The sequence below is a fragment of the Cricetulus griseus genome, chromosome 8, assembly GCF_003668045.3.
Source record: "Cricetulus griseus strain 17A/GY chromosome 8, alternate assembly CriGri-PICRH-1.0, whole genome shotgun sequence".
NCBI lineage: Eukaryota > Metazoa > Chordata > Mammalia > Rodentia > Cricetidae > Cricetulus > Cricetulus griseus.
This window is the reverse complement of record NC_048601.1, coordinates 56,348,444-56,375,928: the sequence shown is the minus strand read 5'-3', so window position 1 is coordinate 56,375,928 and position 27,485 is coordinate 56,348,444. Positions and strand designations below refer to the sequence as shown.

General features: G+C 37.9%; 1 protein-coding gene across 3 annotated transcripts in view; it reads right to left on the bottom strand.

Moving 5' to 3' along the window:
* The window catches only part of Exoc6b (exocyst complex component 6B), a 407,149-nt gene that overhangs the window by 281,276 nt on the left and 98,388 nt on the right, over nt 1-27,485 (bottom strand). For 2 of the 3 annotated variants that reach the window (XM_035448826.1, XM_035448827.1), the window contains one exon: nt 9,906-10,082. The exons of the other annotated variant lie outside the window; for it this stretch is intronic. In XM_035448826.1, the coding sequence (XP_035304717.1) occupies nt 9,906-10,082 (177 nt within the window). The remainder of the gene's footprint in view (nt 1-9,905; nt 10,083-27,485) is intronic. 3 annotated transcript variants of the gene reach the window in all.

Below are 27,485 nucleotides of genomic sequence, written 5' to 3'. Positions count from 1 at the left end.
TAAGTAGAAAAGGACAAAGAATAAGTATAGAGATGGGATTTCACTTGATGTATCTTCTCATGCAATTTTGCCTTTTGGACCAGGTTTATACTCAAAAGCTTAAACTATTAATGCTGGAGGAACCCTAAAATACCTTTAGGCAGATGAAACCCACATAAGAATTAAATAGAATGTGTAATATTTACCTGGTTGAAAAAAACAGGGAAAATGCAGAAACAATCTGTGATGGAGGGTATAACTGAAACCGGGGGTTTGCATGTGAGCTGCCTATTCAGTGACACTGATGTCCAAAGCTGAAGAATGTGGTCAATGTATTGCAATGAAATCAAGGAATATCATTCTCAAGAAACACATCAAATACAATGAAATGTGTCATTTAATATCCAATGGCTCAGTGCAGAGTGAGGAAAACATTGCCCAATTCATTGAATAATGCTTTAAAAGAGAAAAGACAGCAGCACCACTTTAGAAAGTGTATGACTTAGGTGTCCAGTGTGCATATGTGATTTTTCCATAGATCTTAAACCCTAGGAAAAAGATAAATGTATACAATTAAACTGGTTCATCAAAGCAAAGTAGAATAGTATATTTTAGATATGAAGAGGAGGGGGCAGAAGTACATTCCATGATTAAGGTTATTTGCCTCTTAGCAAGGGGTGAAGGAGGTTAATGAGCAATGAAAATACAAAGGAGAGCTTCTAGAAGACCTGAAAAGATAGGCAACAATTTATAATTGGGGCAGATAATTTCAAAGTAACAGAACCTTTACACTATTCCCATCATATTTCTAACTGATATACCTAAAAGAATGTAAATAAAACAGAAATAAAATGTTTAAAAGATACACTAAACTTTCCAACCTTCTAAACTCTCCTTTTGCCACCAGTTATAAGTACAAATATCCACTTTACTTTTAACTATATAACAATATATAATATTGGAAATACATGAATAAGGCAGGCCATCATTTCACACTGTATTCTCCTAACCAAAATATAGCACAAACAAAATACCTAGGGCTGTTAATCAGTATGATAAAACACTATGTTCTCATCTCATTTTTTTCTAAATATGTGAGCCTCACATTTTTCATTTCTGCCATTCTTTGGATGGAAAACCAATAAAGGCAATATTATATTTTCCTCAAAAATAAAGGAATGAGCAACAACTGCTCATGAGCAATCCCAAAATAGTTCCTGCCACCTTACTGTTGAGGATCAGTCTAATACTTCCTATGATGAATAAAAGACTCAGTTAGAAAAGTCACAATTTTTATGTGAATTCAATTAACTTTTAAAAGTATCAACTAAAGTCAGGCAGTGGAGGTGAACACCTTGAATCCCAGTACTTGGGAGGAAGAAGCAGGCAGATCTGAGTTCAAGGCCACCCTAGTGTACAAAGTGAGTTCCCTGTCCCTAAAGCATCCCCCCACCAAAAAAACTGACAACTGCCCCTGCTCAAGAGTAGTCAGCCGGTTCAAATTGAACTCCTTGATACATATTGGACTCCATAACATTTATGGATTCCATAAACAAATTTGTTTATTTGTTCATTTTTTTGTTTGTTTTGGTTGTGAGCCTAGCCTTTAATGGCTGAGCCATCTCTCCAGCCCTCTTTTTTTTTTTTTTTTAAGAGAGAAAAACAACATAAAGTTGGGTGGACAGGGAGATGAGGGAAAATTTGAGAGAGTTGGGGGATGGACAATATGATTAAGATACATTTATGAAATTCTCAAAAGAGAAAATAACTTTTTTGGTTTTGTTGTTGTTGTTGGAGACAGGGTTTCTCTGTTTAACAGTTCTAGTTGTCCTGGAACTTTGCTCTCTATACCAGGCTGGCCTCAAACTCACAGAGATTCACTTGCCTCTGCCTCCCAAATGCAGGGATTAAAGGTGTGTGCTACCACTGCCTGGCAAAAATCCTAATTTTAAAAATGTTGTATTTAATTTTATTTGATCTGTATAGATATTATGTTTACAGCTGTGCATCACATGCATGCAGTGCCTGAGGAAGTCAGAAGAGGGCATCAGATCATCTGGAACAATAGTTACAGGCAGTTGTAGATTGCCATGGTCTTTGAGAACAAGTGCTCTTAATTTCTGAGCCATCTCCCCAACCCAATAAAAACATTTTTAAATTTTTTAATTTAAATGTGACAACTGCTATGATACAGATATTTTATGGTCTACAAAAAACTTTATGCTAAAAGACTTAGTGACCAGTCTATGTATGGCACTGTTAGAAGGTAATAGAACATTTAGGCTTTGAGGCATAGAAGGATGTTAGTCACTGGGAACATGCCACTGAAATGGACATTAAGACTCTGACCCCTTAAATTCATATGCACTCTCTCTCTCTACCCTCCTTTTCCCTCACTCCCTCTCTCTGATGGGGGACTGCTGTGTGTCTACCACCTCTTATTTAGGTACCACCTTGTCATAGGCCCCAAAGTAAGAGACAGTCAACCATGGGTGTGATCCAAGAAAAATATTGCATCCTTATAAACTGTATATCAAGATATTCTGTCAAAATAGTGAGTTAACACAGCTAGCAATGTAATTTTTTTTAAAGCACTGTGCAGGCAAAGAACTGGTTCATGGCTGCTGATTTAATTAATGAATAAGAAGCATCCTGTATTTCACTCTAACTTACTGAAAATGATGACCATTTTTTGCAACCTTCCTGGCAATGGTGTGTTTTACAATAAACATATTGGCATTGAAGTATTATTATTTTTTAAAGGAAGAAAAGAGAATAAATTTGCATAAATTTTCTGTATAAAAAGCACAAAGTGCCGGGCGATTGTGGCATACATAGCCTTTAATCCCAGCACTCGGGAGGCAGAGGCAGGTAAATCTCTGTGAGTTCGAGACCAGCCTGGTCTACAAAAGCTAGTTCCAGGACAGCCTCCAAAGCCACAGAGAAACCCCATCTTGAAAAACAAAACAAAAACAAAAAATGAAAAAAAAGCACAAGCTAACAGAACTTGTATTTCATAGATATCCATCATTTGTACACTTGGTATTAAGAATTTAACTGTGTCTCTCCCCAAATCCCTATGTTGAAGATCTATTTTCCAATAAGACTATTTGGAGCCAGGGCTTAAGAAGTCACAATGCTGTCCTTATGAAAAGGGCAAGAAACACAGGAACAAGCATACAAAAAAGAAAAGCAACGTGAGGACAAGGCTCAAGAGTTTCTGAAAGATAAAGAGAGGCTCAGGAAAAACAACCTACTGAAACTTCATCTTTGATTTCTGTCTTCCAGAACTAGAAATGCTAATGTCTGCCTGTTACTTCTTAGTCCATGTGTGTTAACACTCCCACCATCTCAAAACAATCAGAACATCCCTAAAGGTTCTCACTGCATGATTTCTAAGCAAATTAGCAATTCTTTCTTACTAACTTTGGGCTTTTGGTGGTGGTGGTGGGGGATTGCAAGAGCTAACCCTTGAACCACTTAAACCACTCAGGCAATATTAATTTGACCTGTATTCTAATCTAGTTGGTTTTATTCCAGTTGGTATGGATGTCATGGTAACTCTGATCCTTTATAGTTTATACAAAATTACAAGAGCTACAAACTAGAATATGAAGTGTGTCCTATGTGTTGCACTAAGAAAACATACTAAGACTGCAGAAGCTCTGAGAACCTGGAACAAAGAGGAAATCAAAAACCTTGCTCTTTCAAACTATTGCAAAATCAATGCTTCCCTAGTTCAGAAAAGTCTTGTGGTTTTGTGTAAGTTCATGCAAACACAAGTTACCAAAATGGATGTCAACTTACACTGCACCTTTATTTTTAAAATGCATATAATTATACTGTCATAACAATTATGTGTATGTAGCACTATCTGTACTACAACAAGATGGTTCTGCACTACAACAAGATCATTCTTCATGATGCCATGTTGTGCTCATAGCAGCCCTGCTCTCAAGAGACACATTGTATACCTCTGCATGGGCATGATATCAGCTTCAAGCTATTTCCTGTTTTATCTTCAGGTGATCCCAAAATGGTAATACTGGAAAATCTAGGATTATAAAGACATTCTAAATGTTCTTTTAAAAGTTCTATATGGGCATTTAGAGAAGAATTATATACATACATACATACATACATACATACATACATACATACATACATATCATAGTCTATTGCAGGTTCAGAGCAATCTCTCTATATCAAAGTTTTCCACTAAAAAAAAAATCAATTTAACTTAGCTGTCCATTTTTAAAAAATGGTTAAATACCAGGTATGACTAGTTAAACAAATGCATCTTAATTATGACCAGTTATTAGCTTCACCAAAACTAAAATACAACACAAAGAAGTGTTACTAGGAAATACTTGGTGACATATTGTTTATGATTTATTAAAGCCACTACAGATCAAAACAGCAAAGCAGCCATACTAGTTAGCCATAGAAGCCAGGCACACCACTTTGGAAATCGGTATGGTGACTCCTCAAGAAAATGGGAATGAGTCTACCACAAGATCCAGCAATTCTACTCCTAGGCATACACCCAAAAGAAGCACATTCATATACCAAGGACATCTGTTCAACCATGTTCATAGCAGCACTATCTGTAATAGCCAGAAACTGGAAGCAGCCTAGATGCTCCTCAACCAAAGAATGGATAGAGAAAATGTGGTACATTTACACAATGGAGTACTACTCAGCAGAAAAAAACAATGGAATCTTGAAATTTGCAGGAAAATAGATGGAACTCGAAGAAACCATTCTGAGTGAGGTAACCCAATCACAAAAAGACAAACATGATATGTACTCACTAATATGTGGACCTGCTTTATGATAAATCGTAGTGACCGTGCTTTATCAGACCTGTTTTTAATGATATTGCTCAGAATGGTTTCCTTCCAGGTGATGATTGAGAAGCTAATTAAAAAAAAAAATGGTGCCAGTTACCACAAGAGTAACAGAACTGTACTGTTTTCTGGGATTTTGTTTTTTACTTTTTTGTTTTTTTAAATGGAGTGTGCTGGATGTCTCTACAATTTTGTTCAAATAACTGCAGAACCTGGAAAAGCTGTTGCTGCTATTGATGCATAACATACTGCCATTATTGATCTATATCTATATCTAGATATAATTTCAATTTTTGGAAAGTTTAGCTGTGCTGTCAACTTTGGAAAAAAGTATCCCAGTTTTACTGTGTTGAATTGGCATTGTACAAAAATTAACAGCCATATTGGTCTAGAAATGTTGAACTTAATTTTTTTCCGTTTGTACAGGGGTAACACACTGTATTAAATATGTAAGGTCTTAAAAAAAAAAGAAATGATTTTGAGAGCCCATCCCAGGTGAAGGGATGCTCTCTTGGCCTGGACACATGGGGAATGGCCTAGGCCTGGCCCAGGATGATGTGGTTGACTTTGGGGAGCTCCTTTTGAGGGCCTTGCCCTGCCTAGGGAGTAGAGGGAGGATGGCTAGGGGCAGGTAGGATGTTGGGGGGAAGGGGAGAGAGAGGGAGAAGGGATTGACATGTGAAGCAAGCTTGTTCCTAATTTGAACTAATAAAAGAATAAAATTAAAAAAAAAAAGAAGCCAGGCACACACCTTTAATCCCAGGACTCAGGATTAAGAGGTAGACAGTCTCTATTAGTTCAAGGCCACACTGACTACATAAAATTGATCTAGCCCTAAAAGAAACAGCTCACACAAAGGTGATCTCTCAGCACCTGGGATCACATGCCTCTAATCCTAGCACTAGGGAGGTGGAGACAGGAGGATATAGCTGGGCAGAGAAAGGAATATAAGCAGGAGGAGACAGGAATTAAAAGCCTTTTGCCCCTGAGGATTGTGGAGACAGGACTGACATTTCAGCTAGCTAGAGGTAAGATCTATGGGCTTGGCTGCTTTGCTTTGATGATCTCTGGCTTGAAGTTTGAACCCCACTATCTGTTTCTGAGTCTTTTATTTATTGTGCTACAGTACTTTTCTTTGCAATACTGCTCAGTAGTAAGAGGTTAACTCCATCACAGGTCAATAAACTGGGGAGAGTAAGACTGACTGTATAAACTGGTTTAACTTGACAGTTGTTTTTCATCTACAATGACAAACTTGGGGCTTCATTGTTCACTTCCCAGAGGCTATTTAGATTTCCCTATCTCTAAATCAAAATTAACTTTAACAATTTATTAACTATCTGCTTCATGTATGAATAGCTATGTTGTAGGTATTTGAGTTTTCCTACTGACTTTATTCCATGATTATTAATTAGGCACCATTAGGCAACGATATAGTAACACCTTAAAATGTCATTACTCAAAAAATATATTAACCATATGTCCATTGAAAGCATAGGAAAGAGGCTGGGTAGATGCCTCCGTCAGTAAAGTGCTAAAGTGATACATGCCTATAATCTTAGAGATGGGGAGGCAGAGAAAAAAGGATCTCCGGGGCTTGCTGGCCATCCATCCTAGCTAAAGCAGAAAAAATAATATCCAGGTTCACTAAGAGACTATCTCCAAGTAACTGGCTGATTCACTGAGATGAAAGTAGCATTTCTTTACAAGCACACTTGAAAATAAGAGTGTATTGATTCATATGAAAATTCAAAAATTCATTTAAAAAGCATTACCGTATCATTCAAAGGAGAAAGACATACATTGTACAACCTGAAGGTAACCCAAATCATATTTAACTTGTTCAGAGATTAACTCAATAAACTCATATTTCCTTTGATCAGAGAGAGAGAGAGAGAGAGAGAGAGAGAGAGAGAGAGAGAGAGAGAGAGAGAGAGGCCAAAAATAAAATGGAACTAACTGAGAAAGGCACCCAGTGACTTCTGGCTTCATATGTACACACATACATATGCATGCACACACATGCATACATACAGCAACCACAGAAAGAGAAACAATAAGATACATAAACTTATTAAATTAGAACTGTACAATTTTGTTTAATATCTTGATAGTATACTTTAAGTAATACAGTGTTAAAGGTAAAATATAATACTTTGAGCCCACTGAATTTTAATTTTTTTCCTTGGTACATTAATTTTTGTCTGTCTGTCTGTCTGTCTGTTTCAGTTGGCGAGTTAGGGTTTTGTTTGGGGGAGGAGGTGTTTTGTTTTGTTGGATAAAGCCACCTGTAGCACAGGCTGGCCTCAAACTCTAAGCCTGGCCTTGAACTCCTAATCTACCTTTTCTTCATCTCCCAAATGTTGAGATTACTGATATAAGCATACAAATGGCTAAATACTACATTTATTTACACAAAAATGTTAAAACATTTTAAAAGAAAAAAGCCAAACAAAACTTAGGCATTTTGTGACCAGCTTCTACTCATGCACTTTAAAAAGCTTCCTCAAGGTTCTCTGCAGCCTTATAATTCAAAGTATGTCCAGAGTCCAAAGACACCATCTTCACATAGAACTTTAGTGAGAATGCAGCTCTACCAGGCTCTTCACGACCTGCATCTTAATGTGACTCCCAGGAGAGTCTTAAGCACACATATGTTCAAGAAGGGCTGTTCTACAATGGATGTTCACTTGATGCCTGTGGTCAAATGAACTTCCTAAATCCTTGAACTTACTTTCTCACATGAATACATATATCTTCCTAGGAAGAGACTGTGTTTGAATCAAACTCTCAAAGCAATATGTGATCACAAATACATTAAAAACCTTGCCCTGTAAGAGTTTATGCCACAGTTACCCTGCTCTTGGATTCAAAGTTACTTCAAAAACTATGCTGCTCTCAATGAGGTCTGCTGAAGAACGACAAGAATGAAGGTCAGAACGTCACAGTAGGTCACGAAAGACCTTATCTGAAGAATTTATTCACAACATGCAAGAACTATGCCAAGAAGCCAGTTTGGAGACATCTAAACAAATAATTCTCTACATGAGGTTTGAGATTAAGAATGTGCACTTGAAGAAGATTCAAACTGAGAAGTAAATAAATATAAGGTAGGGAGGGTTTTTTTTTTTTTTTCCTTAAGACAGAATGCCATTAGACAGTGAAGTGCTGAATTCTTTTTCTAAGAGCTCAATCAGCAGATCTCTAATGTGGACTGGTATCTGACTGGGATATGGGGTCATTTTAGAATACTACCTTCCTAGTACATTCCTCTAATACTTTCACTATGAGGCTACATTTCATTCCCCCTACCTTCTTCATTCTATCTGCATCTCACCAGCTAAAGCAAAGGAACATGGCACACAGATTCAAAGGGATGACCTTGGGAATGCCAGTGAATTAGTAATAAAGACTGGCTCCTACACAGAAGAATCATAGTTGATACCACAGAACTGGGTGTGTATTTCATTCTCTGCTTTTACCCTACAGCTGCCTCATCTTTGTGTATATTCTCTTAGAGTACAGATTATGACTAGCTTGTTTCCATAAGCCACAGTGCAAATTTCACTCCATTAATCAATAGCCAAAACATTAAAAAAGGGTTACCTCATTTTTATAAACATGCATGTGAGCTGAAGTTAGAGTCAGCTGTAACATGCTACCCACCCCACCCAATCCCAAACCCCCACCATTGCATGTGGATGCTGTGAACCAAACTCTGGGCTTTGTGCACGAACAGCAAGCACTTTTAACCACTGAACCACTTCAGTCTAACTCATCTTCCTTGATAGGGCGATGCGACATTCCTATGCATTTGTGAGAAACTGCCTGAGACATTTAAACTTCAACACTAATATTTTATAGATGACTTGGCTATTCATTTTTCATTCAAAACATCTTAAATAGCCTTGGTTTTTAAAAAATATACAAGGAATAATAATAGTTAACTACAATGGAAGCCAGCAAGGAAGAGTAATGAATATAAGATAAAAACTAGACTTTTGTTAATTACCTTTTTTATGTATTAGATACTTATGTAACTCTACAGATTAAGAACTACTATAATTATTTGACAGATTAAGATACCAATTAAGCAACTTCCTTAAGATTACAAAGCTAGACAGTGACACGTTCTTGAGCAGTTTAAAGATCAAAGGGAAGCAAAGAAGACAGGAAGGTGTAAGAGGACAGCAGTGGTGAACAGAGTGTCCCTGGTTTTACCTAGAGAAACAGTGGAAAGGAGACAAATAGGCACTAAGCACAGGGCTGAGTGCCCCTTATGCATGCCTGGGACCATTTTGGAATGGGTGATAAAACAACTGCTAACATTTTTAAGTAAAATGTAGCCCAGAACTTGAATAGTTTGATACCAAAGTTGCTGTTTCCAATCATTGTATGAACAAACAAAACCTAATCTGGGTTAGGTTAGTGTTTGTATTTAGAAAAAAAAATATTTTAAAGTCTGGATTCTACATGGAAGAGAAAACATGCAATATATACATATATATATATATATATATATGTATATATTGCATATATATATGATGAAAATTAGCAGGGGACATATTTGGAAGGAGAAGGCACCAGTGAAGGACATTAGGAAACAAAACAGGGTAATAAGGGGCTGAGTATGAACAAAGTATAGAAAAAGTATAGAATATACTTCTATAAAAATGCCATAAAGAAGGCTATCATTTTATACAATAGATACAAGTAAAAAGAAAAAGAAGAGAAGAACTAAGTAAGTAACAACTTTTGTTGATCTCAAGACACTGTCTCAGACTCAGTGGAATCCATTTACTATCCTGCTTTAAGTCAGGCCAGCACCCCTCTTCCCTTCCTGGATGGAGTAGCCTATCAGTAGAGAATCAAAAATAATGATTTTTTTCAAAAAAATATTACATTTAAGATGTGAATTACCTTTGTGCAGCTTCAATTTAAGACAGGGCTCAATTAACTTTTAATGCCACAGCTAACGTTCTAAAAAAATCACACAGCTATTATGTGAATAAGTACATTTCAGACATCAAATACTGAACCTAAAAATTACATTTCCCCAACTTGAATATTTCTTACCTCTTCATCATCTTCCTCATCTTCAACATCCAGAATTCCTGAGTCCTGTTCAGACTTTGGGCTTGTGCTCTCCATCTCTGCATCAAAGATTGTATAAACATCTTTCTTAGATTTTCTCTTGCTACCTATTCTAGGCTGTTGCAAGACAATGTTATCCAGGTTTCTTTGCTGTTGGGCCTAGGATATAGAGAAAAATACAAGAAATAATGAAACAAAGAAGGGAAAAAAAAAACTCAAGCTTCCAATGAACTAATTTTGAATAAATCAATAACTTACATAAAAAACAAGATTTCTTAATATATAAATATTTAGACCTAAAAGTAAAATTAAATGTAGCAATGTATACATGTTGTTTGAAACAGGGTCTTGTGTACCCAGGCTGGCTCAAAATTTGCTATGGCACAGAGGAATGCCCAGGATCCTAATCCTCCTGTCTCCACCTCCTAGGTGCTGGGATTCCAGGTCTGCATCTCCAAATTCAGTTTAACATATGCCCCTTTGCCCTGAAGTTATCCTGTATTAACCATTTTTGAAAATCAAATTTGTTGATACTATCATATGTCTTTTTAAATATTGGCTAAACAAACAGTAACAACTCTACCCACACCATTTTCACCTGCATAGCCAAGAGTATGGTATAAATGCCTAGTGGTTATCTCTTACAAAGAAAGGCAATACTGAAATGACAAAAATGGGACAGCAATCCGGGCATTGGTGGCGCACGCCAGCACTTGGGAGGCAGAGGTAGGTGGATCTCTGTGAGTTCGAGGCCAGTCTGGTCTCCAGAGCGAGTGCCAGGATAGGCTCCAAGGCTACACAGAGAAACCCTGTCTCCAAAAACCAAAAAACAAGGGACAGCAACTTAGAATTAGCTGTAATAAATTTAAGGAGGAAGTCTTTTATAACAGCTATTTGTATATGAAACCTATAAAATATAACCAGGAGGATGAATTATCTTAAAACCAATATTTTCTCAGCAAGTATTCTGAACTAGCAAATGCAGCCTATATGCGAGGGGGGGGGGTGTTAAAAAAAGGAAGTATAAACCCTTAACGTAGCAAAAATAGCTACAATGGCAGTGTACTTTAAATAGACCCAAAGAGAGAGAATGTCCCACTCAGAGTCAACAATATAACCTTTAACCACACAGTGCAGCTACAAGTGACCTTAGCCACTCTCAGAAAATTCAGGCTAAGACAAAGGGTTCACTCCAAGTCAAACAACAATGGGCAATTAGCAGAAGCTCAAAGTATGATCTCCTAAGTTCCAGACATTTGTCCTCCACTACATGCCAGCAACCCAAGAGCAGGGCAAATATTTTCCAAAATAAGGGAGGGCTCTGTAGGCATCTCAACAGACACAATGCATGTTGAAAATCCTTGAGAGGCAGAGACAGGAGATCCCTGGAGCAATATGGATAATGAGATTAGCCAAGTCAGAAAGCTCTAGGTTCGAGTGAGAAATTAATACTCTATCTATCTATCTATCTATCTATCTATCTATCTATCTATCTATCTATCTATCTATCTATAGTGAGGAGTAATCAAGGAAGAAACCCAACACCAATGTAGGGCCTCCATAGCACATGTGAACACACATACATATCACACACATAAAAAAAGCTCAGAGTGACTCTGTTCTTAAAAAATTTGGGTAGTTTGGTTAAACCCAGAATGTTCCAGTAAGTTTCTTCATGAAACTTTGTTTTTCCCTACCATGCCAAAGTACAAGACTTGAACTCAAGACTTCCTGAAAACCAATATATTAATCAACATGTTCCTTCTTAATGCTAAGTAGAAATGAGATCATGAGAAAAACAAGTGACAATGAATCTAAATGAGATTAAGGAATTCAGGGCAAATCTTCAGTATTAGAAATTAGTTAAGGTAGTGGTCAAATGAAACAACTATAATAAGACAGAAAAACTTGAACTATGTGGGTTAGTTTCAGCCAAAACAAAATGAAAAGAATCTACATTCCAGAGATTTGAATCAATGCACAAACTTGTTTCTCTACATATTATCCACTGACATTCCGGATTCATTACATCAAATTCATGGCTTCAGTAACAAACCTAGAGAAGGACCACAAAGAATTTAGGTCTATACAAAAGAAACACATTCGTGATCTCGTTAAGTACAGCATTCTTTCTACACCTCTCAGTGAGATAGCCTCCTGCACTGTACCTACTGCAGACCACACAGAAGGAAAAAGGAATGGGGAACTCCCACACTTTCCTACTGAGTAAACCTTCAATTGTAGAATGACAGCTTTCTCCCTTCTTTCTCTACCTTCTTTCAGAACACCAAAGGCAAAGCTGTTCATAAGTATGTCTTGACATCAAATCCCAAGCAAATTAGTGTTCTTTCACAATCAATCAGATACTGCTAGTTTAGCAGAAACAATCTAGAGGAGTCATACTAGTCACTGACATTAAACCTGAGACCATAAGTACCTAAGGAAGTAACTTTAAATTTTCAATTTTTGTAATTTTTTAATTTTTGTTTGTTTTGTTTTGTTTGTGGTGGTGGTGAGGCTGTTGCTGACATGGTTTTCCTGTCAATTTAGGAAAACAAGACAGTCAGTGCCAGTCACTATTGTTGAAGTTCTGAGGACCTGACTAGTAGTTACAGGCTTTTTTTGTTGTAGTCTAAAGCATAAGAGCTGGTGCTCATGGTCCAAGCAATCACTTCTCCATGTCTGTAAAGGCTCCATCACAGATAACCTGCCACACAAGCAGTCCAGATGAAAATTCAAGACTTCATATGGAACAATCACATAAATACTCAGATATTACCATTATGGATGTCCATTCAAATCACCATCTTTAAAAAATTATGAGATTAGAAGGAGGTGGTGAAGACAAAATACACATATAAATAAATAGACACAGATCATCATGAAAACATGGCATTAAATTTTATGAAGAATTTCACTCAGAACCTTTCAGGATTCTTTCCTAACATGCTAAGCAACTTTACCAAGAACATTTATACTCAGAGCTGCTACAGCAACAACTAACTAATTTCTAGAAACTAGCCTGGACTATGAGAAAAGGAATACAAAGCACACAGTATCAGTGACACCTTAACATCAGTGTCTTCACTTTCTTCCTGTCTAAACTTTCAGGAGATAATTTTCATTTTCTTGATTACTTCATATCTATTCTTCCTTGAGAATTCCTCAACTCTTGTTCTCTCTCACTTCTACAAGACTCAGCAGCACATCTCCAGTTTACTATATTGCTGGTATTTTCTGATATCAGTTTGATTCCAACATAATGAAACCCATCACCTCCACCACCACCCCAACCAAAGCTCCTGTTCACTGTATATGCAAATTAGGAGTGAAGAGTACAGGAATGCAAGTCCAAACTTCAAAGTCTCTCCCACTTGGGTCAGACCAAATCCTAAAACACTAGGGATATTTCCACTTTTATACTCACATTATTTCTTTACCTGAAAATGTGACTGAATCCAACATTTTCTTCAAAATCCAAACAAAATTCTCCTATATAAAGTCTTCTATAGCCAGGCATAACAGTGCATACCTAAAATCCTGGCACTTAGAAGATGAAAGTCAGAGGACTATAGTAAGTTCAAGGCTAGGTAAAAGACCCTGTCTTTTAAAAAAGATGAATAAAAGAGGTAGAACAAGAACAGAAAGAGGGGAGTGAGGAAGGGAGGCAGGGAGGGAGGGAGGGAGGGAGGGAGTCAGGGAGGGAGGGAGGGAGGGAGGGAAAGGAAAGGAAAGGAAAGCAGTGTCCGTTATATATAACTCAAACAGTACTTTCTGTATCACTGCTTTCAATCAAACATGTATTAAATGCATATTGGATGTTGTGTGAAGCAATTTCAATGCTGAGGAGACAATGGAGAAATGCGAAGGAGAACAGAAAATTACAAGGTCAGCTTTACAATCTAGACAATTTGTCTAGGTACAGAGGGCAGTCAACAGTGGAGAACTAAACGCAGGAAAAACAACATAGATCATTGTAACAACCCAAATAACAATGATGAGAACTAAGTATGGTAGCAGTACACACAGGAGACAATTGATTTGCTTGCCGAACATGATAGAGAGGAAAAGAAATGAGAAAAATTCCAAAGAATTCTGGCCTTAAGGGCTAGATAATGGAGTTATCTCCAGAATAGAGATCATGAAAATTATAGGCTGAATAAAGAATCACTAAGATGAGATCTGTAAGCTTGCTGGATATTCAAATGAAAATACTAAACAATGCTACTTAGCTAGAAAATAAGAAATGCTTGTTTTCATAATAAGAATTGCCACGGTAGGAATCCCCAGTCCAGACACCTAACATACAAAGAGTAAACTGAGTGAGAATGTGGTCTGGCCCCTAAAATTAAAGTATAACCTACTAGAAAGAGGTAAGGGTTGTGCACATAGCCCAAGCATAACCTAATGTGAACTGTGACCTTAAGATGTCACTATTAACATTATCAGCTGTCAGAATGCCTAGGAAGCATCCTATACACACCATTAAGTAAATGCTTATTGTGAAATGCTAGTTCCAGCTCCCAGGACATCTATCAGTAAGATTCAGAGTTCAAAACACAAGACTCAAAACCCAAAGGCATGTGTGTTTATCAACACAACACTGACCTCTAGTGGTTTGGAGTATACACACATGGCCCTTAGAAACTAATTGAAAGAAGGAGCTTTATGCTTAGAAGCCAGAGACTTCTTAAAGTTACTGCACAAAGGATGAGTAATACAGGATTTGGGTTTTTTTTTTTTTAAGTTTTATGGAATAAAAAGTCTTTAAGTCCAAACCTTGAAATTTACTGATTCTATAACCAAGGTGGGTTTGTTTTGCTTCTCTGCAATAGACTCACCTATCAAAAACTAACAATCAAACCTAGGAGTGCCAGGAAGACTGAACAAGATAGTGCATAGGAAAGACCTTGAATTGCAACAAAACAAAATACCCCACCTGCCTTCCTCTGAAAATGACACGAACCTACATCACTGTCTACTATGGAAGCATGAGACCTAACAATGCTCAGATGCACAGTCACTGGAGCAACTACTGCTGACGCACATTAGAACTCACGCACTGCATCAATACAAACCGCAAGCACAGTGTGTACATACAACATTGCTACAGATCCCGTGGGCGTCATCTCTCATCCTGGTCTCATCAGTAACCTGGGCTACAAATTCAGAAGTAATGGAACATAACCTCAGGGGCTCAGAATACCTACAACTTCCAACGCCAGGGCTTTTCTAAAACAGCTTAGCACTCACGAAACACGTCCTATATGTGAGGCAACCCTCACTCAGAACAACTAAGGTGTACCCAATTTGTTGCTCTCATAGCTGATTCCACAGTTTTTCAGAAAGTCTCACAGATTTAAGAATCCAGATTCCCCTAGAACTAGACCCTATACTATGTCCTACATTCCCCTTTCAATTCTAACCTATATTCCAGATTCATTGGATCTTATTACTGAATGATCAATCTCCTATCAATCCCATCATTACTTCAAAGAAACAAACACTAAAATAACAGAGTGAAATGGAATTGTTTTCCTATTCTGTGTCTATAGCCTAAAGGATAGATGATGCACAAAGAAATAGAAAAGGCAAGATATGAAGACTCTAGACACCACCAAGAAAAGGACTGCAGAATAGCTGCAGGTTTCAGCCAGGAGTTCCCAGAATTCTCAGCACTCCATCTGGACACTAGCTTCCTTTGGCATTTCCAATGTCATACTCAAAGAAAAAGAGAGAGAGAGACAAAGAATGGTGATCAAAAGAAAAATAAGTATTGCAAGATGATCACAAAAGGCTATCTTTGTTGGCTATGCATAGAAGTGTGATATCTAAGGCCTTTTTTTGGTAAGGATTCATTCATCACTAAGGATATCCATCAGTCTGGAGAAAATTAGGAATATAATGCCTTGGCCCTTTTCTCTTTATATTCAGAAAGGTGCTCACTATCTGCTTTGAAATTAGTCACTAAACATCAAAGAAAACACTAATGGAATAAAAAGGTAATGCAGAGAATGGGAAACATTTCTGTAACTCATGCACATAATAGGAATTAACAAAAATAATCTAAGAAATCCCTGTGACTCAACAACAAAAATCAATAAAAATGAACAAAGGACTTTATTAGAAACTTCTCCAAATAAGCATGTGAAAGATGCTCAAATCATTACTTAATTTGAGTAATCTTGACTGACAGCTTGATTAAATTCAGAGGTGATTAAAAGACTAGTAGAACACAAATCTAGGGGTGTATCAGATGGTATTTCCAAAGAGAATTAGATCCTGAGAGTTCTACCCTAATAAGTGGATTTATGCCTGGATCAATTCATTATATGATGGAGGTGAAAAAGAAGACTTGGGGGCTAGCTGGAGGACCTAAATCACTGAGGCATACTTTTGGATGCTAAATACCCTACTCACAATCTCTTCCTGTACTAACTTTCTCTGCTTCCTAGACACCGTGTTACAAAATTCTCTGCTCCTCCAGAAAACCCCCATGATGACAGACACAACTCTAAAATTAAGAGCCAAAGTGAGTAATTTCTTTCTTGAGTGGTTCATGTCAGGCACTATGCTGCATGAATAAGAAATAATCAATATGCCAACCACTGTGAAAATATAAATCAAATCCACAAAGAGGTATAATTTCCTACCCACAAGGACTGCCACTATTTAAAATAATACAAACAAGTATTGGCAAGAAGGTGAATAAAGTAGAATCTTGTGTGTTGCTGAGGAGAAGGTAAACATGTTTTCCACCATGGAAAACAGCATTGCAGCACCTAAAAATAAGGAATGGCAGGATAAAGTATGCAAAAGAATTTAAATCAGGATGACAGAAATATTTCAACAGATCAAGATTCACTAAAGAATAAAGAGCATTCATTAAAGACTATCACTTTCTTATGTGTCTTTCAGCCATTTTAGATTCCACTGTTGAGAATTCTCTATTTAGTTCTGTACCCCACTTTTTAATTTCATTGTTTGGTGTTTTGGTGGCTAGCTTCTTGAGTTCATTGTACATTTTGGAAACCAGCCCTCTGTCAGATGTGGGGTTGGTGAAGACCTTTTCCCATTCTGTGGGTTGCTGTTTGTCTTACTAACCGTGTCCTTTGCCTTACACAAGCTTCTCATTTATTAATTGTAGATCTCAATGTCTGTGCTACTGGTGTTATGTTCAGGAAGTGGTCCCCTGTACCAATTCATTCAACCTCCCACTTCCTCTTCTAAGAGGTTCAGTGTGGATGGATTTATGTTGAGGTCTTGGATCCATTTGGACTTAAGTTTTGTGCATGGCAATAGATATAGATCTGTCTTCAATCTTCTGCATGCCCGAATCCAGTTACGCCAGCACCGTATGTTGAAGATGCTTTCTTTTTTCCATTGTATAAATTTAGCTTCTTTGTCAAAAATCAGGTGTTCATAGGTGTGTGGGTTAATATCAGGGTTTTTAATTCAATTCCATTGGTCTATCTGTCTACTTTTGTGTCAATACCAAGCTGTTTTCAGGACTAGGGCTCTATAATAGAGCTTGAAGTCAGGGATGGTGATGCCTTCAGAAGTTCCGTTATTGTAAAGGGTTGTTTGGCTATTCTGGGTTTTTTTGTTTTTCCATATAATGTTGCCATCAGGGAAATGCAACTCAAAACAACTCTGAGATACCAGAATGGCTAAAATAAAAAACATCAATGATAGTCTATGCTGGAGAGGATGTGGAGAAAGGGGAACACTCCTCCATTGCTGGTGAGAGTGGAAACTCATACAGCCACTTTGGGAATCAGTATGGAGATTCCTCAGGAAAATGGGAATCAGTCTAAAACAAGATTCTGCAATGGAATCTTGAAATTTGAATGCAAATGGATGGAACTAGAAGAAACCATCCTCAGTGAGGTAACCCAGTCAGTCACAAAAAGACAAACTCACTCATACATGGATTTTAGACATAGAGCAAAGGATTACCAGCCTATAATCCACATCACGAGAGGAACTAGGAAACAAGGAGGACCCCAAGAGAAGAATGCATGGTCCCCAGGAGAATGGGAAGGGGACAGGATCTCCTGAGCTAATTGGGAGCATGGGAGTAGGGGAGAGGTAGCTGAAAGAGGGGAGAGAAGAAGAGGGGAGAGGAGGAAATGGGGGAGCAGGAAGGTTGAGTGGGGAGTGGGGAGAGAACAGAGGAGAGTGGGATGAGAGATACCATAATAGAGCAATTATAGGTTCAAGGAGATATCTGGGACTAGGGAGATTTCCAGAGATCTTCAAGGATAACGCCAACTAGCAATCTAACTAAGCAATAGTGGAGAGGTGGTTACCCTAAATGCCCTTCCCCTATAATGAGACTGATGACTACCTTATATGCCATCCTAGAGCCTTCATCCAGTGGCTGATGGAAGCAGAGGCAAACACCCACAACTAAACACTGAACTGAACTCTGGAACCCAGTTGCAGAGAGGGAGGAGTGATAAGCAAAGAGGTCAAGACCTGGCTGGTGAAACCCACAGAAACAGCTGACTTGAACAAGGTGGAGCACATGGACCCCAGACTGATGGCTGGGAGGCCAGCATGGGACTGATCCAGACCCCTGAATGTGGATGGGGCCTCTGGTAGTATTTATCCCTGGTGTATGAAAGGACTTTGGGAGCCCATCCCACATGGAGGCATGCTCTCTCAGTCTGGACACATCGGGGAGGGCCTAGGCCCTGCCCAGGATGATATAACAGACTTTGAGGATCCCTAATGGAGGGCCTTACCCTCCCTGGGGAGCAGAGTGGGGGGGATGGGGTGGGGAACTGGTGGGGGGCAGGGGAGGAGGGAAGGGATAGGGAGCAGGGATTGACATGTGAGCAGGCTTGTCTCTAATTTGAACTAAATAAAAAAAGTTAAAGAAACAACACAATTCAAAGACAATGAAGAAGCAACAGGCCCATTAATAAATACAGCAGAAATGCTGCTGGAAATGTTCTAAACTTATGACTGCTGTGCTTTAACTGAAAATCAAGTGATACACAAGAACTGAAGGCTAACATAATCAGACAGGCTAGAATTCTAAGAAATAACCAAAGGAGAAAGGCAAGAGATCATAAATATCAGGAAAAGCTAGAATGCCTCTGATGTGCTCATAGCACACAGTACAAAAGCAGAGGACAATCTCTAAGTCTGAGATAGAACAACAAAAAATTCAAAACTAAAAGCCAAACAGAAAAAAATATTAAAAAAAAATACAACAGGATATCCAAGAAGAAAAGATCAAGATCTGTAATGCATCAGCAAAAGCTAAACCCCATGTGAAAGGAATACCAGAGTAACTGGAGAGAAGGGGAAAACAGGAGCAATCCAAAGGACAATGACCAAGAGTTTTCACAGACTGATGCCCCACAACAAACCACAGATTCAAGAACACAGAAGTCATTGCTATTCAACAGGCAATACAAAACCAAAGCCACTACATTAGATATATAATTAATATTTTAACTTCAAGAAAGAAAAAAAAATAAAAACTTGAGGAGAAGCCCAAAACAAACAAAACGTTGTACCTACAGGGGAAAAAAAAAAGTAATAATCACAATTTCTTTGTCTTTGTGGATCATGTAATCAATAAGAAAACAGGCTTAGTGTGTAAAGTTTGTCATGCAACTTTCTGCAGCAAACTTAAAAGGAAAACAAGTTGTTGCAAAGCATGATGAGCCACCAGCAACCTCTTCATGTCCTCTACCCTTCTGGTATCTCATCATACATCCACATTAAACAATATATATCAGATCTAACATAACTTACTAGACATGACATTGAATGAAAAAAATGATATTGTGATTTAAACATTCTGTTTCAAATAAAGGCTTTGGTAAGAAGTCCAGTGACAAAAAGAAATTCCAAGACCACATCAAAGTAAAGAACAATAATCCAAGCTGTCCTCTGAAAAGGGGAGAATGACGGGGCGGGGGGAGGGGGGACGGACGCTTTTTGAATGAGAAAGCATGTACCTTTAGTGTGGCTGACTAGAAAGTCCAGGACATATTTAAATCCTATGAATTACCTTGACAGTGAAGCATAATCCTGGGATTCCCAAAAAGTTGAGGAATATGCCATTGGCCATGTAAGTTGCTATTGAGACCAAAGACAGGGAATTCAACTGCATATAAGGCAACTTCTGATAGAGACTAATGTAATCATGGCTCAGTCTTCCACTGTATAAACTACTGATAACAAAGCAGTGTGCAAATACATATATGGATAGCATTATAGTTTATAAATGTGAGTAGAAAAGTGATGAAAATATAAAACTTTATACACATTTTAACAAGCAGTGTTTAGAGAAAGGCTATATACATATCCAGCCTGCATAGAACAGAAGAAATGCCAATGAGAAAACAATGTGAACTGATATGCTGGGCTTGACTTCCATCTCCTGGAACAACTCAAGTAAAAATTTAAAAAAAATATGAAGGATAAGAATTCCAAAGCTCAGCTTTGACCACATTCAAAGTTTCTATCAAAGACTCAAAGTTCAAAATTAAGCATAGTAGCACACACCTGTAATGGCAGTACTTAAGAAGCAGAAACAGGAGAATCATTGGCTACATACATTTGTCTTAAAAAATAAGATAAAATCACTCATTTCATGACTTCACTCTATGAGAGTTCGTAGCACTGATAGACACAGAACAAGTGTCTAAAAACTCTATCACAGTGCAATGTTTCCTTGTTTTACCAAGAGCTTCCATTAACACTGAGGGTCTTCTACTCCTACCCACCCATGGTCAACACAAGCCTGGAAAGAATGGCATAACACAGAGATCAAATTTCTACTACCCCAAATTTTTTTAAGCAGTCGTGGAAAATATAATATTATCTTTGTAATTTAGTCAACCTATGAAAAGCCTAGTAGAATGACCAAAATTAATAAAAGGACTGATCCAAATTTTCACAAAAATTGAAATGTGATGACCAATAGCAGACATCTAGAAAAGTACCAGAGAATGTGGAGGACAAACTCTAGTATTCACTCCTTATAAAACATACTACAGAGAAAAAGTAAAACAAGGCCCATCTGAAACACCAGGCTTTACAAATAAGGTCTAGTTTATAAAAGAATATAAAAGGCTGCTGACACAAGTATCTCATAAAAATTAAAGGGTAGGCTGTAAGGTTCAATCAAAATGAGGTCATTGAAATTTCCAGTTGCAACTTGCCTGTCTATAAATGTGATTTTTAAAAGCTTTACTATTACCCAGAAAAGAAACTAGTAAAAAAAACCAAATTACTTTGCTGTTCTCTTTAGAGTCCAAAGTGATTACAAACAGGGCTAAAGGGCAGCCACTGTCCGCTCTGGTCTGACTATTTACTGCACATTTCCTGCTGGGATACTTTCTGAGTCCTTTTCATGAACTCAGACACAATTTTAAAACACTGATTGCAATATCCACTTGAATGGTGTCATATTCTTTAAAAATAATGTTACAAAATGCAGGCTTTCCATTAGAAGAAAAGAACTAAACTAATAAAATATGACAGCAAGAAGGGCTTGAGGCCAGAGACCCATTTGAAACTTATAAAATCTCCCTAAGATCAGATGGACATATGTTTTCTTCTTGCTAGGTGTAAAACTATACAGTCACACAAGCTTCTGTTTCCAGTTTTAACTTAAATCCAGGTGTTGCACAAGATGTTAAAGGTTTCTATTCATCCTCTAACTAAAACTTCTTTTTGTTATCACAGCAGGTATCTATGCTACCAAGAATGACCAAATTTACACTCACTCACAAGTGTATACAGTAGAGGGACTGTAAATAATTTTGACTCCAGAACTATCATTATGTATCAAATAAAAACAGAAAATAAAAGTAGGAATGGGAAGTGTCAACTAGTTAAAAATTAATTCAGAAAAAAAGAATGAGAAATTACACAACCTAAGTATGAAGAGGTATTATTCAATTTATTTGAAAACCCATGTCTTGAAGGAGTATGGATGAATTGTATTTATTGAGTTAACTTTGTAAAATCAAAATATAATTTATAAATTATGTGATCAAATTTCAGTGTGAGAATAAGGAATTGCAAAGGATATCTACTTTAGGCAATGGTAAATACATAATTTAGATTTTAAAAATGAAAACAAAGATTAAAGTCATCTCTTAAAGACACCAGATAGACATAACTAACAAAATGGTGAAAGCAAATCAGGGTAGGTTCAAAATGTTTGTAGCAGGAGCAAAGTGTTGGTAGCCTCTCTTTTCTTTTTTTTTTTCCTTTCATTTTCTTTTAGTAGCTCTTGTTTGCCAACATAAGATATAGCTAAATGTTTCTTCTGAGAACAACAAAAGACTAAAATCCAGGAAAAAGTCAAGTTTGGACAAAGAGGAATAGCCTTGGTAGATCTCTGATTTGGGATCAGAAGTATGAACTGCAAACTCAAAAAAGGGAACAGCAGGATTAGACTGTACCATGAAGGACTCATACTAAGTCGAGGACAGGTTAAGTTGACCATAACGACCTAGCACCCCTCAGTATCCTAGTGTTGTACCAAGACTAAGAAAAATGGACATGAGAGTTGGGAATACATCTCAATAGTATAGCATGAGCCTAGCATGTGTAAAGCCCTAAGTTCAATTTCCAGAAAAGCAAAAAAAGTATATTTAAAATGATACTTTTTCTAGAAAATACACCATCATCTTTGCTTTTAAAGGGTTCCTAATTACAATTTTGAAATGCTATTATTTTATGATTTTAAAAATAGTACCCATTTGGTCATCATCTCTAGCAGCTGGCACAAAACTTTTACATCCCCTGTAACCTCTTGAATGATAAAGGCATCAGTGTCTTCTATTACAGTGTTTTTACCCCTAGTTCCTGTTATAGCACACCCTATATTTCTGGCACTTGGGAAGCTGACACAGGCAGACGGAGAGTTCAATGCTAACCTTAATATGACTAGGAAGAACCCAAGGCTAGTATAAACTATACAGTAAAACCATTTCTCAAAAAATTAAAAATAGGACTGAGAGATGACTCCATGCATAAGGATGCCTTTGTGAAAGCATGAGGACCTAAGTCCCAGAAAAACTTATGCAGAAAGCTGACAAACTCATTTTAAAATTTATAGAGATGCAAAGTGTATGAAAGAGACAAAACAATTTTGCACAGGAGCAAAGTTGGTGATTCTACACAACTTAATTTTGAAACTCACTGTACAAGTCCTAGAAGACCACATACTATGTGCTGGTGTGGCAGACCGACATGTAGACATTAGCTATCAAGAACACACTGATGTGGATAATGAACACAATGAGAAACACTTGGCCACAGAAGTGGCTGCTGATGCTCTGGTGAAGAACAGAAGGGTTATGTGGTCTGAATAGGTAGTGGGAATGGCACACAATGTTTTCCCATGAATTAAGGTGTCTTAAGATCCATGGCAGAGGACACCTGATGTTGAGTAAGGAGCATTCTTGACCAAGAAGAACTAGAGAGAGAAAGCCCAAGTTTGTTTGCAGATATATTGTGGATGCCCATCTGAGTTTGCTCAGCATGGTCATTGTGTTAAAAGGGGGGTGAGGGAGAAGACTATTCCTAGAATGTGCTTCAGTCAAAAGAGCTAGCAGAACCTAGAAACCTTTCAATTTCTCTGAAGCAGATGATGCCCACCAATGTGCTGTCAGAAAGCCCTTAAACAAAGAAGGTAAGAAGCCCAGGACCAAAGCACCCAAGATTCAGTGTCCTGTTTACTCCATGTATCCTGCCACACAAACACTACTGCATTGCTCTGAAGGAACAGTGCACTAAGAGAAACAAGGAGAAGGCTTCTTTTATGGAATGTACTAGTTTTAAGCTAAATGAAAAACATAAAATTTTTAAGGGTTTGAACACAACAGATTCCCTGAATAGTTGGACAATGATTCCCTCAGAACACATGGGTTATTAAAATGAAAATCTCAGTGCCAGAATGGAATACCTCCATTTATTAGGGAAGCCCTAGGGGAACTCAAAACACACATGTATTGGCACTTGTCTTGGTTGCCCACCTTAACCACATGGTTGAACCCCATTGCTGAAGACGTAACACACAACAGTCATAAGACATAGTTAAATCAAGGTCCTCTCTGCTAGCTAGCTTTCATGCTACCACATAGTACTATCTGGTTGCTGGGAAAGAAGTCATCAATGGATGATGACTCGATGCTGCAATAGTGACCTGTCAGGCTGGAACCAGCAACAATGTATACTGGTGCAACTGTAGCATGAATTTTGTGGGAGCAACCAACAGCTTACTCATTTTATCTGACACTTGCTCCACTAAAAGAAATTCATGCCTGTAGGCAAACCTGGTCAAAAGTCCATGGCTCAGGCTGGGGAGCTACTGTTTTACTAAATGGACTATGGACAAACTGCCTTCAAAACATTTATGCTGACACCCATAGATTTTTTTTTCTGCTCTAAATCTTAACTAGAGAAAATTCTTCTGCAGAAGATAGTGGTTAATAAAAAGAATCATAATTGATCAAAGTGCTGTTGAGTGTTCTCACCTAAATATGACATCTACATCAAGCCCACAACCCCAAGACTCAGGGCACCTCACAGAAGAGGGAATAGAAAGAAACAAAAGAGCCAGAGGATGTGATGCAGTGCCGTGAAATGCTATCTTCTAGACATGACTAGTCCACTCAACTGATAAACTAATTGCAGTAACAGTTACCTGCACAAGATCGAACAAAATCAGTCACTATTCCAGTAGGCAGCACCAATTGGACCAAAAAAAAAAAAAAATCCAAAAAACAAAAAAAACAACTTGACAGTTGGAGAGGGTATGCAAAGGGAGTGAGAGGAGGAGCTTGAGTGAGTGAGGGTATGCAAAGGGAGTGAAAGGAGGATCTTGAGTTAGTGAGAGGTATGCAAAGGGAGTGAGAGGAGGAGCTTGAAGTAGAACACACACACATACACACACACACACACACACACACACACACACAAAGTTTGTTTTGTTTAAAGTAGGGGTTAAAGAAGTGGTTACATGGATAAAGTATTTGCTACCATGCCAGCCTAAGAACTGGAGTTTGAATCCCCAGCATCTACATAAAAGCCCATTACATGAAGACCAGCCTGTAACTCCTGGGCTGGGAAATGGGAGACAGGCTTCCTGAGGCAAGGTGGCTAGCTAAACTAGCAGAATCAGCAAGCTCCAATTTCAGTGAAAGATACTGTCTCAATAAATAAAGTGAGGAGTTATCAAGGAAGACACTAGACATCAACATCTTGCCTTCATACCCATGTTCACAACTATGCACACAAATGCAAGCATACCACACACACAAGCATAAAAATTTAAATAAATATATGAAACTTAATATCATTATACTTGTACCTAAAGAAAATGCTTATAAATCTAAAAGACATGTTCAAGATCTATGATACAAAACTCTCATGGAAGTTATCAAAGAAAATATAAATAGGATTAGTTTTTCACAGACTCAGTATAGTTAACAGTTTTTCCCTACAAAGATTGCCTTTGTAGGAAGTGTATTAACTGGAGACACCGATCTAAGATTGTTGTGAATTATTTCTTTCTGATTTTGGTACACACCTGCAGTCCAGACTCCTGGCACTAGAGAAGCTAAGGTTGAAGGATCACTTGATTGCAGGTCTTTGAGACCAGGCTAGACAATGTGATAATATCTATTCTCAACACACACTCAACACCCCCTTCCCCAACACACACACACACACACACACACACACACACACACACACCAGAATTCAATAATTTAAATATAAGATACCCCGGGCTAGATCACAAGAAAGGCCGTTAAGCTCATGAAAGTGTAATTGCAAAGATTAAGGCATATCCATTTTCATTAATTTATGTTCAGATCTTAGTTCTGCAGCTCTGGGATTTGTAGCCTGTAGCATGCATATATATATATATATATATATATATATATATATTATGTGTGTGTGTGTGTGTGTGTGTGTGTGTGTGTGTGTGTGTGTGTGTGTGTGTGTACATGTTAATTTCCTCTTTCCTAAAGTGAAAATAACATAAGTATTTCCCTTACAGAGACACTTGAGACTGAATTCAAATAATCCAGATTACTGTGTCAGGTGCACAAAGTCCAGGTATAGTTGTTATCCTCAACATTGCTGTGGAATTCTTTTTTTTGCAGTGTTCTGAAGGACTCAGGATTCAAGGATGTTTGTAATTTTCTAAGCAACAGAGGAGAGGCTACCTTAAATGCCTTCCCCTGATAATGAGATTGATGACTAACTTATATGCCATCCTATAGCCTTCATCCAGCAGCTGGTGGAAGTAGAAGCAGATACCCACAACTAATCACCGAACTGAACTGGAATCCAGATTCAGAGAAGGACAAATGAAGAGCACAGGGGTCCAGGCCAGGCTGGTGAAACCCACAGAAACAGCTGACCTGAACATCGGGGAACTCTTACTCCCCAGACTGATAGCTGGAATACCAGCATGGGACTGATCCAGACCCAGGAACATGGATTTCTGTGAGGAAACCTCAGAAATCTACGGGACCTCCTGTAGAAGTTCAGTACTTATCCCTAGCATAGGTATGGACTTTGGGAGCCCATTCCACATAGAGGAATACTCCCTGAGCCAACACACACACGGGTGGGCCTATGCTCTATCCCAAAGGATACAATAGACTCTGATGACACCCTATGGAAGGCCTCACCATCCAGGGGGAGCAGAAAGGATATGTAATAGATAGGGTTTTAGGTGGGGGTGGTGGTGGTAGGGCAGGACGGGTGGGAGACAGGAACTGGGATTGTCATGTAAATCAATCCTGTGGCTAATTCAAATAAAAAAAGTTGAAAAAAAAAAAAAAACCAAAACAATTTTTTTTTTTTTTTTTTTCAGGAGAGACCATTAAAAAAAAAAAAAAGTGAAGGGAACTTTTTTCCAAAGTGTCTTTGAGGATCTGGAAACCATAGTTCATTCACATTTTTTTTTTTTTTTTTTTTTTTTTTTGTGGGATTGACACTATGACTAACACCAGCTTTCAGGGAGAACCTCCAGACTCTCTAAGATTTATTTCAATGACACCAACTTTGGATTTTGTGTTACTCTTCTTCCTAAAGCGGTTAAAGCCAGTAAATCACTTGGAAACTCTTAGAAGATCGTTGTGACAGAAACTTTCATCAGCATTAAGTGACCAGGAACTAATATATAGAAGTTTTTTTTTTTTCCTTCCTGGCACAGTTAATAATCATTTAGAAATGATTTTGATGGGATGTATAAATGCAAAGCTTTCTAACAGATGAGACCTGATATTAAATGGGGGAGGGTGCAAATTGGGAATGTGGCAGGTGAGCGAGACTTTGAAAAGTTTAGGAAGGGAAATATCGGTATCTCTTTGGTCTTTCAGGAACACAAAAACATCTTTGCAGAGAGCCTAGGGTTTGAGCCAAGTTATAAAGTGACCTTCCAGGCTGGCTAGCTCACCCTCCAGTTTCCTAGGGAGAATCAGTCTTTGCCTCAGTGTCTGGTTCATGGGCAGCAGAGCATTTAGCAGTGGGAAGTAAGGAAATGATGATTGAAGTGAGGAA